Here is a 19,775-nt window from a genome sequence, read left to right as displayed (position 1 = left end):
ATGCCCTGGTGAGAAACCTAGGTGCATCACTAACCTACAAGTCCTGGGACTTTCCTGGACCCTGCTTTGGGCTCCATCAGACTCGGGCTAGTAGATACTTGAAAAATTAAAAGTTTAACATGTTGACTACTATCAGAAAGAATCCCTGGTATGCTCACATCTTGAATACTGCATGCAGATATGATCGCCCCATCTCAAAAGAGATATACAGTCTTGAAAAGTCAGCTGACCATTACTTTCCTTCTTGGGATAGAACTCTGAGGAATAAAGTGAAAGCTTCCATCCAGTACATGACCAAGGCTACTTCTGTAAGTAATTCTGAAGGTTTTCTGCCTTCTTAGCCGTTAACATGGTTCTGAAGAATCATGGGCTGGAAATGGAGAGGTGAGCTTGGTGGTCCCTAGCACAAGGCAAGTTATACTCCATGTGTCCTTGAGCTACATTACCACCCCCAGTCCTGTCCCCCTGAATCATACAAAAGTACAGATATGTTTCCCCACCCCTACATGGGGGTCTGGTATTTGTACTTATGACTAGCTTCTCTGGATTGAGAACAATGAACAAATTCAATTTGTCAGTACATATTAAAGTATTAAACACCACAGCCATATAATAAACAATGCATGTTTTCATTAGGGACACACCCAGCTGCAGAAACAAAACACATGCTGAAATCAGCTTTGCAGGGGAAGGCTCAGCTAAGGAATTGCCCAGTACTCAAGTGCACCCTCCCCCCCCCCCCCGAGAATAAACCCAACATTATACCATCTTGCGCTGCACAAGGATCTGTACAGTGTAAACTCATGAAATTCGCCCCCTCCCTCAATGTGGGGGAAGATATGCAACAGCTTTTCCCCCCAATAATGTTTTCCACCCAGTGGTCTTCGACAAAATAAAATAAGTTTATTAACTACAAAAGATAGATTTTAAGGGAAAGCAAACTTAGCAAATAAAACAAACATGAAATCTAAGCTTAATATACTAAAGAAATTGGTTATGCGTAGCAAATTCTTACCCTAAATGTTGTTTTAGACAGATTGTAGAGATTCTTGAAGGCAAGCTGCACTTACTTGCAGCTTAAAACTCCCGTTATTCCTTTCACAAGCTAGACAATCCTCTAGCCTGGGTTCAGCCATTCTCCCCTATTTCGGTGTTTTTTTTCTTAAGTGTTTCCAGCAGTCTTTTTTCTTTTTTCTTGGAGGGGGGAGTCAGTGAAGAACGAACAACGATGATGTCACTCCCGTGCCTTAAATAGATTTAACATACAGTGGGAACCCTTTGTCTCCCAGTTCAATTCCCACACCAGGTCCGTGGAAAAACACTAGTATTATCATGGAGTTCAGTACTAGGTGACTTGGTCACATGTCCCTGTAGGGCCACTGCAGCCATGACTCGGAGGCTGTTTCCAGCATCCCCTGGAAGGCTCCCCAGTGGGAGATTAGCATCTTCTGAGACCTATTATTTTCCCTAATGGCCCTTCCCAACCAGCCATTTAGACTTATTGCATTCTGCCTAGTGGGCATTCCCCAGGTGTAAACACATTTGTAATAGATGCATAGACAATATTCCTAACTCAACATACAAAAATGATATATCCATCCAAATAGGATAATCATATTCAGTAATTCATAACCTTTTCAACAATGTCGCATGACCTAGCTTGTATAAAAATACATCACAGTTATGCCATAGAATATCATAGAATCATAGAATATCAGAGTTGGAAGGGACCTCAGGAGGTCATAATCACATCATAACAATATCTCTATGAAGAATATGGAGTGTAATGCCACACACAGGCCAAGTTGGATGCATTTGAACCTATATATATCCAAGTTTACTTGGAAAATCAAAAAAGGTACCATGTGAGGAAGAGACACTCAAAAGTGGAGGCCATGGGCCCCTTATCTCTGAAGTAAGCTGAAAGGCCTCCTTTGCTCCTTTCCTTCCCTCAGCCACTAAGGGTAAAGATAATAAAGATTGTGTAGGAACAGGCCAGTCATTATAATCACCTTCTCATTAACCCTCATATCTTGGTTCTCAGAGTAGATTTAAATGTAACTGGAACTTTGTTTCCCACTCCCAACATGCACACAAAACAATGCAACATGGACTGTCTTTTAGCCAAAATTCAGTGCTGACCAGCCCAACAGTTTCAAAGCTGGAAGGAAGGAACTACAGTCATTTAATCAAAGGCAGTGAACACCTTCCTAGTATCTCAGGAGAAATTCTTAAATGTTATCCAAATTAAAAGTATCACTTGTGGTTTAGATATTGGTATTACAGGGGATACACATCTGGACAAAGGCAAATGACATTCTAGTGTTTTTACAAGATGCTATGTTCATTGGGCTTAAGGCCAACACTTCTTGGAAAGAGAAGTCAACAACTGCAAGTATATTGCACTGTAAGAAACCCATGAGACTCTTGTTAGTCACTTAACAGATTCGTGAGGGACCATCAATCTTTTAATCCTCTGGCAATACGCATATTCCTGTCGTGTTCTTGCTCTGTGTGCTATAAATGCTATTAAAACCACCTTTCAGCTTCACAGTTGGTAGGTGTCTTCCTCTTCTCATTGAAAGCATCTTGCCGACTCACCAACTCTTTGTCTGATTAAATTTCAGAGTTTGCCATGCTATCAGTGAAACCTCAGTTACATGATCTGTCAAACATGATTGTTTTCCATCCCCACAATCTTCATATAATAGGAAGTGGTGGTATTGTCCTGGATTAATCCAAATATCTGAAGGGAGGAAAATGCATAAGTTAGATGTGAACAGAGGTTTCAGAGAATAAAGGTGTATATAGTACTTTCAGGTGTAATTCCTCTCATGACCATACACTCTGTGAAAAGAGCAATGACTTTGTGGGTGTAAAAATCATACGGCTTCTGAGGTCTGCAATATTACTATGGGGCCTTCTGTTCATGCTCTCAAGCACTATAGAGTCACCACCTTAGCCTTGCTCGTAGAAGGGTGTTATGAAACAGGGTGCCCAGTAACTCTTAAATTCCTTCTAAATCTTACGTGGTTAAACTGAATCCTCCATCCCTCCTTAGGGATGATTTACTGCTCTTTTGCATCCCTCTGTGAAGCCTGCCTGATGTGAAGGGGATTGGGAGGGAAAATTCTGTCTTACCTGTGAGTTTTCATTCTAGAATTCTTCATGTCAGACAGTATGACCCATCCCTCAGAGGACTGCATTATGTCCAGGGTTTTTTCTGGCTAATGCTCACTTGTTTAAGTAGCTTGAAAAGGAACAGAGATCCCTCAGGAGATCCCTAAACTTCATCTCAAGGCTTTGCTGCAAATGGTTTGAGTTGAATAAACTTTTATATAGTTAATATTTCTCTGTGTTGTAAGATATTGTTCTGGGGAGTTCTTCTGGAGTGATAGTCCCAGCTCAATTTCAGAGTAAAGATCTGGTTGGTACGGGTTTGGTCACAGAGACGCCCTTAGGACTGTCACCTTATGTGCTGAGACTATCTCTGAGGCTGTTTTCTCTGCCAGTTTGGGCCTCCAGAACCCTGTCTTGTTGAGCCAGATATGCGAATCTGCTGCAACACAGACCCAGGGTCTGACCCACGCCCCCAAAGCTGCAGACTTAACTGAAAACGGCTTAGCAAGTGCTCCTGTCTCTAGCACCCAGACATCCAGCTCTCAATGGGATCCAAACCCCAAATGAATCCATTTTACTCTGTATAAAGCTTATACAGGGTAAACTCATAAATTGTCCACCCTCTATAACACTGATAGAGAGATATGCACAGCTGTTTGCTCCCCCAGGTATTACTTACTTACTCTGGGTTCAATAATAAACAAAAGTGATTTTATTAAATATAAAAAGTAGGATTTAAGTGGTTTCAAGTAATAACAGACAGAACAAAGTAAGTCACACAACAAAATAAATCAAAACACGCAAGTCTAAGCCTAATACATTTAAGAAACTGAATACAGGTAAATCTCACCCTCAGAGATGTTCCAATAAGTTTCTTTCACAGACTAAACTCCTTTCTAGTCTGGGCCCAATCTTTTCCCCTGGTACAGTCCTTGTTCTAGCTCAGGTAATAGGTAGGGGATTTCTCATGACTGCAGCCTCCTTTGTTCTGTTCTACCCCCTTATATAGCTTTGGCACAAGGAAGGAATCCTTTGTGTCTTTCTCTGGGTTCCCACTCCTTCTTCTAAATGGAAAAGCACCAAGGTAAAGATGGATTCCAGAAGTAGGTGACATAGTCACATGTCCTGTGAGCCCCCCTCCATTCCTCCAGGATTGGCCCGCACGTATGTCGTGGAGGATTGCAAGTAAACAGAGCCATTTACTTACCACCAATTGTCCTAGTTGATCGGAGCCATCAAGATTCCAAGCTACCATTAATGGCCCACACTTGGCATAATTACAATAGGAGTTCAGAGTAACACTTCATATTTCTAGCTTCAGGTACAAGAATGATACATTTATACAAATAGGATCAACACACTCAGTAGATCATAAGCTTTGTAATGATACCTTACAAGAGAGCTTTTGCATAAAGCATATTCCATTTACATTATATTTACACTCATAAGTATATTTCCATAAACATATGGAGTGCAACGTCACACTGGTCTGCCCCCAGTTGTCAGGGCATGACCCACTGTGAAAACTGTCTGACATGGTGAGTTTTAGACCAGGTCTACACTTCAGACCTATATCGATATAACTACATCGCTCAGGGGTGTGAAAAATCCGTACTAACTTAACTCCCTAGTTGAGCTTCTCCTGTTGACATAGCTACTGCTTCTTGGGGAGGTGGATTAACTACGCTGACAGGAGAAGGTCTCCCATCGGCAGAGGAGCGTCTTCAACTTAAACACTAGCATTTTAAGAGTAGACATCCCCTTTAAATGAAAATTGACCAGTTAGACAGAATTTTCCCTTTTGAAATCCTGCAGCAAGCTGCACATTTTTGACATTTTCTAAATGAAACATTTTGATTTTTTTTTATATAAAGTGACTTTTCATTTTGAAATTACTTTTAATTTTGCATTAAAAAAATCAGGAAATTGAAATGAAACGTTTAGTGTTGGGTGTGAACAAAATATTTTGTTTGACCCATAATGATTTTTTTCTTTGATTTGCTGAAAACTTTACACTTTAATTTTCTGTCTGGCCCAAAATGAATTATTTTTTAAACTTTTCAAAATTGCAATGAACTTAAAAATCTGTTATTTGCCTCTAGTTACTAGAAAAATAGAAAAGCAGAAAATGCAAATGTTTGTTCTGAGAACTAAGCTTTAACATTCTAGATGAGCATGAGGAGCACAGGCCACTGCTGAGGTGTCTGCAGCCTATAACATAACCAAAGTTTTGCATGTGTCCATTTTTCCTTATTTTTATTGTACTAGTGGAGAGGGAGGACATGATTTTGCGAGGCAGCTGGAGAAGGAATGTGCGAGGGGAGGGGAGGGAGTTTCAGCACTCCTCATAGACTAGTGGTTCCCAAACTGTGGGACACACCCCCTTAAGGAGGGATGCGGAGGAAGGTTCGGGCGGTGCAGTGGGGCCCAGGCCAGCCTCCATGGGGGCTGGTGGGAAGGGAGCATCACCCAGCCCCGCCCCATTCCGAGCTCTGCTCCGTCCCTATCCCCAACTCTGCTCCGCCCTGCATATGACCGTGGCTCTGCATGCGGCCATGGCCCCGGCTGCCAGCCCAGGGGCGCCGCTGCACGTGATTCCAACAGTGGCTCACGGGGCGGAGGCACGGATGGGATAAGAGGGAGCGTGATGTGAAAAGTTTGGGGACTACTGTCATAGACCCTGTGCTATCAGTTCTCCTCTCCTGGCTTCTCTGTTATTAGTTCCCTCCTTCTCTTGGCACTTCTCTGCTCTTGCCAAGATAAAATTAGGATGCACTGTCAAGAACTGAATTTTTTTTTTAATTAGTCAATTTTAAAAGAATAAGTTGACCATGCCTCTTCACAGGAGATGCAACTTAAGGGTCAGACTAATTATCATCCGTAAAATAGATTGATGTTTGTCTTTATTTTTTACAGAGACGTGGAGCAATTTCCTATGACAGCTCTGATCAAACTGCATTGTACATTCGTATGCTAGGTAAGCATGGCAACTTCTGTATTGTAGCGCTGATCTATATTTGTGACTATTTGCTTTAAAATGGTGTGGTGAACTGTAACGTAATTTATAAATACAGTATTTAAAATCTTTTCAGTTTGTCCTTTTTTCTGCTGTCACTATTTTAGACAACTTATTTTGCCATTTACTAACTGCTGCAAAAAAAGTTATTCCACCCAAGTATTGTATTTGGGATTGAGGCTCCATTGTGCAAAGTGCTGTAAAGATATATATATATATATATATATAAAAAAGGAAACCATGGTTACTGTCACAAAATGTATTACGATACTGAAGGCCGTGTTTCCTCATTAGTTTTGGATTTAAGGAAAAATATTTAACAGGAGAAGAATCTTACAGGTTTGCATAGGCTTATGTTTTGTGTACCTCACTTAAATCTGTAGAAAAAATAGATTTAATGGGTGGCAATTACCTTTGTATGTTCATTTTTAAACAATATTATGTAAAGTCTTTATTTGTATTGCAGTACTTTTTGTTGTCCCTCATTCAGTATGCATATAGCAGAACATTTTACACCTGTCATTTTTTTGTTATAATTAAAATTGAATGGTTTATAAGAGAGTAAATATTTGCATATAAGAATAGTTTTGTCTTACACTTCTAAAGTTCATTATAGTAACTGTCTTAAGTCTCAATCTTGAAATAATGATGTGAATTAAAATGGAGTAACTGAAGCAGGACTTCTCTGCTTTCCTGCATGTGCTGCCTGGGCTTAGGATGGGAAGAGCAGCCCATGGAGCTGGGAAAGTGCTGAGGGTGCTAGCTTGGGGGGGTAGCTCTTTCCCGTCCTGTTCCTTTGTTCAGCCCTAAGGAGGTGAAGGGGTGGGGTGGTGAAAGTATCCCAGAAGTGTCTTCCTCTTCTTCAACCTTCTGAGAGTCAGCCCCAGCTTGACTTCACTCTCCTAGAACTGGGGATGTGCAGCATCCAGGGAAATGGCAGGGCCAGCAGCCAGTTGCGGGGGCAGGAGACTGTATGAACGGGTGAGAGCTGGATGGGGCAGTGCCTAGAGAAAGTACAGTAAGATTGTGGTTAGTGCCTATTAGAGAGGGCTGCAGGGTGTAGGGCACAGAAGAGGGTGCTGAGATCAGTGCCTAGGGAAGGGATGATATTGAAGTGTCCTACCTATCAACCAGAAGTAAAAGGAAGAGGACGTCTCCCAGATTGTGCATTTCAGGCTAACTTTTTTCTGAAATGCTCCTACACAAAGGGGAAATTCCCCCTAAGAATTCAAAAGTCAGGTACCAGACCAAAAAAGTAATATAACTTGCTTAAAAATCGTGAGGATTTTCTTTTTTTGGGTATCATGATTCTTCTTTGAGTGATGATCCCATATGTGAGATATGCATGTGCATCATGTGCCTGTGTCCGGAATTTCTTGTAGGCATTGTCCATTGGCTTGCACACGTGCAGTAGCTCTCTTTATGCTCCCAACCAAGGTCATAAAGGGTGATGTGGGCCAAAGCCTTTCCAGTTCCTTCTTACCACCACATGGTTTGCATCGGAATTTTTGGTGTTCTCAGCTCCTTTTTATTGTGTCATTCCTATAAGAATCATATGTAGTTAGTTTTTTAGTTTTAATAGATTAGTGCAGCAGAGCTAGATAGCATTTTTTCCCCCCCTGAGAAGTCTGGGATTATGCCCAGGGTTCAAAAACTGTTTCCTTCTCTAACTCCTTTTCTGTTAACGACAAACATCAACACTTCCTCTACTACCTGGGTGAGGTTCACATTTCTGACAAGTACAGCATCTCACTCCTTTCCCCCCTTGACTCATGAGGGTCGAGACTCAGAAAACACCTCATGGAGAAGGCAATGAAGCCTTGGTCAGATTTGGGCTGGGGACCCACCCTGTACATCAGTCTCAACAAGCAAGTAGCACCCATCCGACCACAAGTTCAGGAATGGAGGGTAGGTCTTCACACTAGAGTAAGGGGCACTCTCTTAGATGGAAAGGCAAGTCATCTATGTCTAAAACTATCCTGAAAAGAAGGGATTGTGGAGATTAATGGAAGGAGGAGGCACATGTCAGAGCCCTAGGGGGGCTCATGTCAGGGCCCTAGTGGGGCTCTGGGTGATCGCTACTTCCCACCACCCAACACAGATGTAATGAGGTTGAGTAGTGTCCGCAAAAGAGAAACTAAACAACTAATTATTCCTCAAGAAAGGTTTTTAATGACTTACGACTATAAAGGCAACACAGGCAGAATAAGAAAAACAGAATTAAAGACCAGCACTGAGTGAGGATTAATACAAATGGCAAGTTATACTGGAGACAAGCACAAGTACAAGTAATATTATGCATTAACTACCTGTTCCTATAAGTGCACATATAAAGGGTAAATAATATTGAAAATAATCACAAGCACATGCAACGCTAGTATTACTGATTGCCTAGCAGCTTCACATGTACTGTAACCACCCTCAACAAATACAATTCTAAATGCAATACTAATACATTGATTAACTATATTTTTACAAACTTTAACCTACCTATAACCTTATATAACAATTTATAAACTTTTATTGACTTTTATGATAAACTTGATGGTAACTTATACTGAAGACAGGCACAGCAACTTGTAAAGCTATTATGGTTTATAAACTACTAGCTTCACCAGCGCTGTACCTGCTTCCAGCAAGGCCAAAACATATACAGTTATTATATATTGATTAACTATTGACTACTATTTTTAAACAACTTAAAACAATTTACTAATATAATTAAACTATAGTAGTAATACAGACTTAAGATTAACTAGCTCGAGCACAACCAGACTTCTTCACTCCGAAACCTTACCCTGCATTCTTCCAAAGATACATTACCTTCAGTCGACCGTTTCCTGCACTGGCCAGGCACAGATAGTCGGTGAAGTGCAAGTCCCTTTGGTTCAGGGGGTGTATGTGAGCCTGACAAAGAGTGATCTCTTTTAGGTCAACACACACACACACACACACACACTAACACACACACATACTTGCGTCTTTGCACCTTTTTTATATGGTATTTGCTGGCCGTGTTTCAAAACAGGTCAACCAATGAAGGTAGCCAAATGTTTCAGTGTGGTATTTGCGGTTGTTTTGAACTTATGAACTGTGCACCTGTGCTCAGCTCATCTCTTCTCTATGTGGCTAATTGTGGTCAATTTGCTAGATTCAAAAATGCTCGAGTCAGCTTAAAAATTTATTTGGTTGCAGAGCATAGTAACCACAAGTCTGTATCTATCTTTACAGAGTTTCATTTTTAGTTTATAAAGCTTCCTAGCTAGATTATGCTTATGCTTGCAGGATTCAACTGTACTCGCTTCTTACAACTTCCGGAAGGTTGCCGGAAGGTTGAGGCCTAACAGTGCTTAGCCTGACACTACTTGACAAGACTTATGCACATTAATCACAGGGATCACTTCCTTACCCCATCAAAGTTGGGAGAGCCAGCATGCATGGGCACTAAAGTCTTAGGCCTGACTAAATCTTCTCAACGAGAGAAGGGGGCATGTGAGGTCATGGATCTGATGGTGGTGAAGATGCAGAATAGACCGTTCCTGGTGCCTCCATTCACTGCGGGAACCCAGGGAGTACCAATAGCGATGCGGTCGCAGAGTGAGCCAACAACCACGGTAACCAGAGAGGCTCCAGCTCTATCCCTGGACTCTCTTAATTCTTCAGGGTGGATGGAGAAATATGTCTTCCCAGAAGATGTCTTTGCTCTCTGTGTCCAAGTTCACCAGTCTATGGGGTCCATCTATATTCAGGGATGTTGTTACAATGGAGGAGGAGTCTATCTCAAGGAGATGGAGTTATTCTCCCATTCTCCCTGCTAGTCTTGAAGCACAACCATCATTACTGTCGAAGCCACTCGTGATCAGGGATCTGGCCTTCTCTTCCAATGAGTCAGAGGCTCTGTAGGAGACTCTGCTGCACTGAGGACAGGCGGCCTCAGACAGAACCCCTAGAAGTTCAGGGTTCTGATCTTCCACAAGACCTGATTGGTCAAGAGACAGGCGGTACCCTCTTCCATGGGGTTCCCCTCCACTGATGGATCCATCTATTGGAGATACTGGGACCGCAGGAGCCCTACCCCAGATACCTAGGATCTGTGCATAAGTCCTTCTTGCTATCACCCAGCTATATGCAACTGGCCCTGTCAGAGTATTCGGAGGAGTAAGGTGAGCCAGATCTGATGGTTCCAGGAGCAATCTCGTCACTGTCATTGGGTGAGGTGGTCACTCCATCTTCTCCATCTCCCCGGATTACTTTAAACAATACCAAGAGGTCATGCACAGGGTAGTGGCAGAGCTATAAATCCAGCTGGAGGAAATTCAGGAGCCTCAGCACAGCTTACTAGACATTCTGCAGCCCTCTGGTCCCAGCAGAGTGGCCCTCCCCATCAATGAGGTCATCATGGAACTAGCAAATATGGTTTGGCACACTCTTACTACTTGTGCTCCCACCTCCGAGAAGGCTGAGAAACACTACTTTGTCCCATCCAAGGGGCGAGAGTTCTTCTTTTCTCACTGTCCACCAAACTCCCTGTGGGGGCGGGGAGGGGGGTGGGGGAGAAGCATGCAGCCACAGAGTGGTCCAGGCATCAGCACCCAAAGGCTCCTTCCTCTGGTAAGGGACATAAGAGACTCAACCTTTTCGGAAGACAGGTATTCTGTTCCATCTCTCTCCAGTTCAGGATCTCTAATTATTAGGCCCCCTTGGCCAAACATGATTTTATCAATTATGCTAGATTTCTAGAGTTTAAGGACAAGCTCTCTGAGGAGAATAGAGCCTGCTTTCAGGCCTTAGTGGATGAGGGCAAATTGGTGGCCAAAATTTCACTCTAAGCTGTGGTGGACGTGGCAGATACCACATCCAGGGGGATGGCTATGGCCATTGTCATGAGGACAGAACCGTGGTTACCATCCATGAGGCTTGTGAGGAATCCATCAGCCTTGCTACCCACCAGCATCAGAACTGGTTTGACAATGAGAACGTTGTGATCACAGCCCTTTTTAACCTGAAGAGAAAAGCTTTCTGTGACTGGCAAAACCATGCATCATCCTGTCAGAAACAGAGGTCTTTCCATCAGCTCAAAGCTGAAGTTCAAAGGAGGATCCAAGAAATCAACAAAAAAACAACAACAACAACAAAATGGTGGGAGGACAAGGCAAAAGAAACCCAAGCATTCTCTGACAGATATATGTGGAACTTCTTTTGTGAGACAAAGACCCTGTATGAACCAACCTCATGTGGCCTCACACCTTTGAGATCCAAAAATGTTAGTACCCTTCTTAAAGATAACGAATCCATCAAAGAGTGCTGGAAGGAACACTACCAAAAGCTTCTAAATCGAGAATCGACTGTGATTGATGACACCATTGACTCCATCCCTCAGCACCCAATTTGGAAACTCTTACCAACCCACCAACACCTGAGGAGGTCCTCAAAGCAATTAAGCAAATAAAGAACAATAAAGCACCAGGTCCTGATGGCATACCAGATGAAGTACTGAAAGTGTGGGGGGAAACACTGACTAACAAGCTTCATTTGCTGCTCCTCAAAATCTGGCACACTGAAGAAATCCCTCCTGCTGATTTACATAGCACTAATGTTAACATTTTCAAAATGGGAGATAGGGCCGACTGTGGCAGCTATCGAGGCATTTCCCTTCTCTCCATCGCAGGGAAGATTCTTGCTAGAATTTTACTGAATCACCTGCTCCCTCTTGTAGAGGAAGTACTTCCAGAGTCCCAGTGTGGCTTCAGACCATCACGAGGCACCATCGACATGATTTTCTCAGCCAGGCAGATTCAGGAAAGATGTCAAGAACAACACCAGGAGCTAATTATGGTCTTTATTGATCTGACCAAAGCCTTTGACTCTGTCAACTGTGAGGCTATGTGGAAAATCATGTCAAAGCTTAGCCGCCCAAGAAAATTTATCACCATTGTAAGACTCCTCCTTGACCAGGTGACTGTGTCCACCCTGTGCAGTGATTCTACCTGTGAGCCTTTTCTCATCTGACCTGGTGTAAAACAAGGTTGTGTACTGGCACCCATCCTTTTCTCCATTTTCTTAGCAGCTATGAAAACGTTAACCCAGGACCATCTACAACATGGTATTGGCATCCAATATCAAACTGATGGCAACCTCTTCAACCTTTATCGTCTCCATGTCAGAACTAAAGTAATATCGTCAACAGTTACCGAACTCCAGTACGTAGATGATTGTGTTGTACATGCACACTGAAAGGAGGATCTACAAACAGTCCTTAATTGCTTCTCTGAAGCTTACAAAAGCCTAGGGCTAACTCTGAACATCAGCAAAACAAAAGTTCTCCACCAGTCAGCTCCTGGTTAATTATCAGATGCAGCAAGGAAGATCTACATTGACAGAGAAGAAGTGGAAAATATAGAATACTTTGCCTATCTTGGCAGCCATCTCTCACAGAGGGCAGACATAGACCTTGAGATTCAGCACAGAATCCGCTGTGCCAGCCTTACCTTTGGCAGACTGTCTCACCAGGTGTTCAACAATCATGACATCAGAACACACACTAGACTTTTAGTTTATAAAGCGATAGTAATCCCAACTCTCCTCTACGGCTGTGAGAATTGGATGACCTATAGAAAACACCTGAAAGACCTGGAACACCAGCATTTTATTAGGAAGATCCTCAACATAAAGTGGGAGGATCACCACACTAATGTCAGTGTCCTCACAGAGGTCAACATCTCTTGTGTTGAGGCCCTGATTATCAGGCACCAGCTGAGGTAGAGCAGGCACTGTGTGTTCATGCCTGATGTACGCTAACCAAAACAATTGCTATACGCCCAACTCACCAAAGGAGAAAGGAAAGGGGGACGCCAAAAGAAAAACTTCAAAGACATCCTCAAGATAAACATCAAGAGATATGGCATCAATACTACACACTGGGAGACAGTAGTCCAGGATAGGGATAACTGTCGAAGACTTGTCAGAGAAGGAACGTCCACTTTTGAGGAAAATCGTCTTGCCCTGGTAGCAGAAAAACGCCATAAAATAAAGGACAGACAACTGTCACGCAGCAATCATAGACCAACCCTGACTTCCGACACCACCTGCAACACCTACCAATGGGTCTGTGGCTCAAGGATCAGACTCCTCAGTCACCAAAGGACCCCTGAAAAATAAAACCTATGAAAGAGATCATCCTCGACCTTGAGGGATCAACGATGACAACAATCCTCAGGTTTCCCTAGAGCGAGGCAGAGTTCCATCCAAGATCTGCCCTTTGACATTGTTAACCTGTTCCATGAGAAAATAGATGAAGTCTCTCCATTCTCTCAAAGACACAAGAACAATTCTTCACCAGCTGGGTGTTTATACCCCTGTCCTCAAGAGGAAGCATCATAAATAGGTATATAGGGCAAGACCCACCTCTTCAGCCCTTTTATCATCAGTGTTCTCAGGAGCCACATTGCAAGAGATTGAGGGTGTATAGACGCAGGAACCCACCCTCTGCAACATCCACCACCATGTCATATTCTAACCCCTGGCGAAGAGTTTTTCATCCACATCCCTTTATTGCTGCTGCTTCATTCCCCTATTCATATGTTTGAAGGCTGCTTTACCCAATTAGTCAAAAACTGGAGGGCCCTAGCTACAGACAAATGGGTATTAGAGAGTACCCATGGGGGCTGTCTAAACAAGTTTCTGACTACTCCTTCTCCAAACCCCTTTCCCGATTGCTCTTCAGAGACCACTCTTATGAGGAGATTTTATGACAGGAGGTGTGAACTCCCTGCTCCTCAGGGGAGCCATAGAAAAGGTTCCACCTCAACACACTGGAAAGGGAGTCTATGCTCCTTACTTCTTGATCTATGTCAGTTAAACTAGCTTATCAAAAAAATAAAATTCCACATGATACCCTTGGCATCAGTAATTCTCTTGTTAGAGAATGGCACATGGTTCATGGCTCTCAACATGAAAGATGCATATTTTCATATAGATATCCATTCAGCCCACAGGCGGTTCTACAGGTTCGTCTTAGACCAAAACCATTACCAATTCAGAGTCCTCCTCTTCGGTCTGTTCACAGCACCAAGGGTTTTTTCAGTGGTGGCTGCTGGGACAAGAAGAGGATTTACAGTTTTCCCATACCTCAGTGACTGGCTTCTCACAGGAAACTCCTATAAGGAGGTCCACATTGTGACCCATATTCTCCTCAATCTTTTGCTTTTCCAAGGTATCTATGTCAATCATGAAAAATCCACATTTTGACAAATCCACATACTTCTGGGGGAATTCTGCGTATGCGCAGAATTTGTCCCCCACAGATTTCTTTGCTTCCACGCAGAACAATGACTTTCTGGTGGGAAGCACAGGGAAGGCACAAGAGCAGTCATGCAGCCCTTCCCAGCAGTATGTTTCGGGAGCCAGGGCCGCCAGCAGAGACGTAAATCACTGTGGGGAGGAGGTGGGACTGGAGAAGACCCGGCTGGTAGCTCCAATATGCGCCATGCTCAACTGTTAGTCCCGGCTGGGCTGGGGAGGACGGGACTTCCTCTTCCCTTGCTTGGCATCTGGGGCTGGGTCAGTCCCACCCCCAGATTTTTCTCCCGGCTGCAGGAAGCTCTGCAAACTGTCCCTCTCCACCCACTTCCTGCACCCATCACTCCTGAGCTGCACAGGGAGGGATCACCCCCATCTGCCCAACCCCCATGCATCCAGACCCCCTCAAACCCAGACCCTCCTGCTGAGCCTCACCCTCTCCCCCCCCCCCCCCCCGCACTCAGAAGTCCTCCCTGATGAGCCCCACTCACAGGTGAGGAGGAAGCTTCCCTGGTACTTCTTTAGAGCAGGGTTTCTCAAACGTCATTGCACTGCGACCCCCTTCTGTCAACAAAAATTACTTCATGACCCCAGGAGGGGGGACCAAAACCTGAGCCTGCCCAAACCCCACTTCCCTGGGTGGGGGGGCGAAAGCCCAAGCCCCATCACTCCAGGCAGGATGGCCAAAGCTGAAGCTCAAGGGCTTCAGCCCCAGGCAGGGGGCCTGCAACTTGAGTCCTGCTGCCCAGGGCTGAACCCCTCGGGTTTTGGCTTCAGCCCTGGGTAGTGGGGCTTGGGCTTCAGCCCTGGGCCACAGCAAGTCTAAGCCAGCCCTGATGACCCCATTCAAAGGGGGTCAGAACCCACTTTAGGGTCCCGACCCACAGTTTGAGAACCGCTGCTCTAGAGCAACCCTGAGCAAAGACTTGTTGAGAGATGCCCTCCTGATGTTGTGGAAGGGTGCCTGGAGTATGCTTTCCTTCCAGTTCTTTTGCTACCATAGGTTTTACAGAAGATCCACCAACACAGAGCTTAAGTCCTCCTCATCACACCCAACTGGCTGAGACAGTTCTGGTTCATGGGTCTGTTCAAGCTTTCATTGTAACCTCCCATGAACATGCCACCCTGCAAACCCAACACAGGGGCAAGGTCATCACCCAATCCAGGGCCACTGCAACTCAGAGCCTGGTATTTGGATGGCGTAAAAGACAGAAAGCTCATGTTCCAAGAGGTTGCAATTCATCCTTGACCGAAGTAGAAAAGACTCTACAAGAAGCTGTTACTCAGCTAAATGGAATTGCGCTCCACTTAGGCTCATCAACGCAGTTTGTCTCCAGACTCCACTGGAATCCTGATATCTTAGAGTATCTTACTTGCCTTTAGGTCTTCGGGTCTTGCATTCAGTTCCCTGCAGGGGCATCTAGCAGCCGTAGGTGCTTTCCATCCTCCAGTGGATAACTGTATCTCTCACAAACCCTGTCACAGATAGATTTTTGAAGGGGATTCTCAGATCCTTTCCACCAGTGATGAAGTCCACACCTCTGTGTGACCTCGATTTTGTTCTTTAGTCTCTCACTAAGTCTCCCTTTGAGCAGCTGGCCATATGCTCAATGTCCATGAAGGTAGCTGTAACGTCAGCCAGAAGAGCCAGAGAGCTGGGAGTGCTTATGGTGGACCCACCATATTCTACCTTATATAAAGAAAAGCTCTTGCTATTCTCCTACTCCAGATTCATACCCAGAGTAGTTTCCAAGTTTTGTACAAATCAGGCCATCCACTTACCTGTATCTTTTCCTAAACCACATGCCTCAGAAGAAGAGAGAAGACCACATTCTCTGAATGTCTGGAGGTTTTTGGTCTTTTATCTGTTAAAAACAAAGGATGGTAGAAGGACACCTAAATTATTTGTTTCCATAGCAGAGCAATCGAGGTCAACCTATATTGGCACATTCCTCTCTCCCTGCCCCTAGAAGGGGTAAAGGCTCATTTCCCCAAGGGGCAAGCTACTTTAGCTGCATCTCTGAGAGACGTACCCATACTAGAGATATGTAGGGCAGCTACTTGGAGCTCTTTGCGTACCTTCACAAGACATTACACCTTGGTACAGTCATCAGCTGCAATTATGATTATCGGGACAGCAGTTCTACAGTCAATTACTTCTGTGTCCTCGCACCCACCACTTGTTTGACTACTGCTTGTTAATCTCCCACATGTCGTATTCACATAGGGACCATCACTTGAAGAAGAAATGGAAGTTACTTACCTGTAACTGGAAGTTCTTCGTGATGTGTGGTCCCTATCTGTATTCCACTACCCCCCTCTATTCCCTCTGCTGTGGATTGATTACACTGTGGTAAGAATAGGAATCTGGAGAGGCATTGGCTTGCACCACCCTTTATGCACTTGGTTGGCAGCTCGAGGAGAGCTACGGTGCATGTGTGAGCCAATGGACACTGCTTATAACTAATTCCAGACTCCGGTGCATGGTGAGCATGCATATCCCACTTGTGGAATACAGATAGGGATCCCGCATCTTGAAGAACCTCCAGTTACAGGTAAGTAACCTCTGTCTTTTGGACTTATGAATTTGTAATATACTGTGATACTGGTGTCTGCTTCCAAAGGCTCAGGTTTCTAAGACTGGGAAAGCACAGAGCAAATACTTCAGAGAGCTCTTGAGTGGAAAAAAGATGCTTATTTTTAAAAGCTTGTTGAAAATGACTGATTTGTTTTCCAATTCTGTTACTTATATGTTGGAATGTTTTTCCTTATTTTGTTTTTAGGACTGAAACTCTATACTCATACTTTTTTGCAGCATGCATTGCAGGGTTCTCCAAAGTGCCAGGTTATCTTATTGTATATAGTTTGTGTTCCTCTACTTAGGTACAAGAAAGTAAATTCAGGTCTGAGTTTCTGTAATATGAATTTTCTCACTTTGGGGATTTTTGTCCCTTAACATTTAGTGAATTTTACTTTATTTTTGTGATTTAATTGTGATGTGATACTTAGTGCTGCTTCTTTTCATTTAGCAAAGTGAAGCTTACTGTTTCCAAAGCATAAAAATGAATAGCTTATTCCCTAAAATGGGAATGATAATATGTATCCAGCTTTGCTCTGAGATGCTTGGATGAAAAGGACTAGAAATGTAAATTGACATTAAATTGATGATAGCTATTATCATTAGGATTATATTTTAAGTCTGCAAGAAGATTGAGGTACCATAGATTCTATTCTAATGGGGATAAGGATTTGGTTTCTGGTTTTCTTACTAGTTTCTGGAATTTTATGGAAAAATATGGAATTGTAGTAGCAGATTATCAAACCCATAATTTCTCAAGAGGATAGAAGTGGTGTGGTGATGTACCAAAATGCAGTTTTGGAACACAAAACATGACTCATCACTGCCATTTGAATACTGTACAATCAACTTGAAGGCAATATCTAACTTCCTATGATATGTTTATTATTTTTCTTTTGAAAGGCCAGAACTGGAATAAAATTAGATCTATAAAAACATTCAATATTGTATTCTTAATTTTAATTTTGTACATATTTAGAATTCATTTGCATGTTGTAGAACACCTGAAACTGACTTACTATGATGAGCATAACTCCCTTGCCTGTATTTTATTGTATTTAATTGCTAACTTGTCAAATGAACTAAGTCCTTAAAAGAAGAGTTGCCCTGTTTTACATTCAGTGTTCTCCGAATCTTACTGCCTGGATACTTGTATCACTATTATAATACACATTGCTACTTTCTCATTGGTTGGTGGTCATTCTGTATTCCCAAACGTTAAGCTCACCTTATTTGTACAAATTAGTAACTACTTTTTTCATTAGCGTTGTCTTATGAATAGACTTGGGAGAAACCCATTAAAGTTGCATTAAACTTCCTATAGAACAGTTATAAATGTAGATTCTAGCTGTGATTCAGATAAAACTCAAATTTTGATTTAATTTTAAATTGTTAATCAATAAGAAAAAGGTAATATAGTGTCTTCCTTACCGGAATACAAATATTGTTAGGCAGACTTCTGCACACTTTTGCATCGTACAAATAAGTATACAATCACAGAACTGCTTTGCTTAAGTGTAATTCCATAGCAACAGAGGTAAAAAACATAATAATATGGTTTACCTTTAATTTGATTAATCAGTTGATACTCCAAATGAACCATATATAACAATTAAATGTGACTGAATAACATAATTTTGGAGGGTGTTAAAATAGTAGGGCTGTCAAGCAAGTAAAAAAATCGCGATTAATCGCACGATTAAAAAAATTAATCACGATTAATTGCACAATTAAAAAAATAATAGAATACCATTTATTTAAATATTTTGGATGTTTTCTACATTTTCAAATGTATTGATTTCAATATCTCAAGTGCATAGTGCTCACTTTATATTTATTTTTGACTACAAGTATTTCCACTGTAAAAAACAAAAGAAATAGTATTTTTCAATTCACCTAAAACAAGTACTGTAGTGCAGTCTCTTTATCATGAAAGTTGAACTTACAAATATAGAATTATATACAAAAACACTGCATTCAAAAATAAAGCAATGTAAAATTTTAGAGCCTGCAAGTATCTGGGAAATAAATACCTTGCAATGCTGGCTTCAAAAGTGCCCTGCAAATGCCTGTTCTCACTTTCTGGTGACGTAAATAAGAAGCGGGCAGCATTATCTCCTGTAAATGTAAACAAACTTGTTTGTCTTAACGATTGGCTGAACAAGAAGTAGGACTGAGTGAACTTGTAGGCTCTGAAGTTTTACTTTGTTTTGTTTTTGAGTGCAGTTATGTCGCAAAAAAAAATCTACATTTGTAAGTTGCACTTTCATGACAGATTGCACTGCAGTACTTGTATGAAGTGAATTGAAAAATACGATTTCTTTTGTTTATCATTTTTACAGTGCAAATATTTGTAATAAAAATAATATACACATTGATTTCAATTACAACACAGAATACAACATATATGAAAATGTAGAAAAACATCCAAAATATTTAATAAATTTCAATTGATACGCTATTGTTTAACAGTGCAGTTTAAAACTGTGATCGATTAAAACTGTGATTAATCACAATTAATTTTTTTAATTGCGATTAATTTTTTGGAGTTAATCGCATGAGATAACTGCGATTAATCGACAGCCCTATAAAATTGTTATACAATTAACCGAAAGACTACTTAGAACTTATTCTACTGGACTTTGTTTGGCTGTAATGATTGTGAAATTGCTTTCCCTAAAATGTGCAGGCTGTTGGAATCCAGGTCTTGAATAGAGGTTCAAGTGACCCCAATTGGAGTGACGTTACTGTGGTACAGCAGTA

General features: G+C 42.3%; 1 protein-coding gene across 10 annotated transcripts in view; it reads left to right on the top strand.

The window, feature by feature from the left end:
• Positions 1-19,775, top strand: part of PDE7A (phosphodiesterase 7A) — a 119,109-nt gene that overhangs the window by 54,090 nt on the left and 45,244 nt on the right. For all 10 annotated transcript variants that reach the window (XM_005288087.4, XM_065585650.1, XM_065585648.1 and 7 more), the window contains exon 2: positions 6,037-6,097. In XM_005288087.4, the coding sequence (XP_005288144.2) occupies positions 6,037-6,097 (61 nt within the window). The remainder of the gene's footprint in view (positions 1-6,036; positions 6,098-19,775) is intronic.

This window comes from Chrysemys picta, chromosome 2 (assembly GCF_011386835.1).
Source record: "Chrysemys picta bellii isolate R12L10 chromosome 2, ASM1138683v2, whole genome shotgun sequence".
Lineage (NCBI taxonomy): Eukaryota > Metazoa > Chordata > Testudines > Emydidae > Chrysemys > Chrysemys picta.
This window is presented reverse-complemented; position numbering and strand designations above follow the sequence as displayed.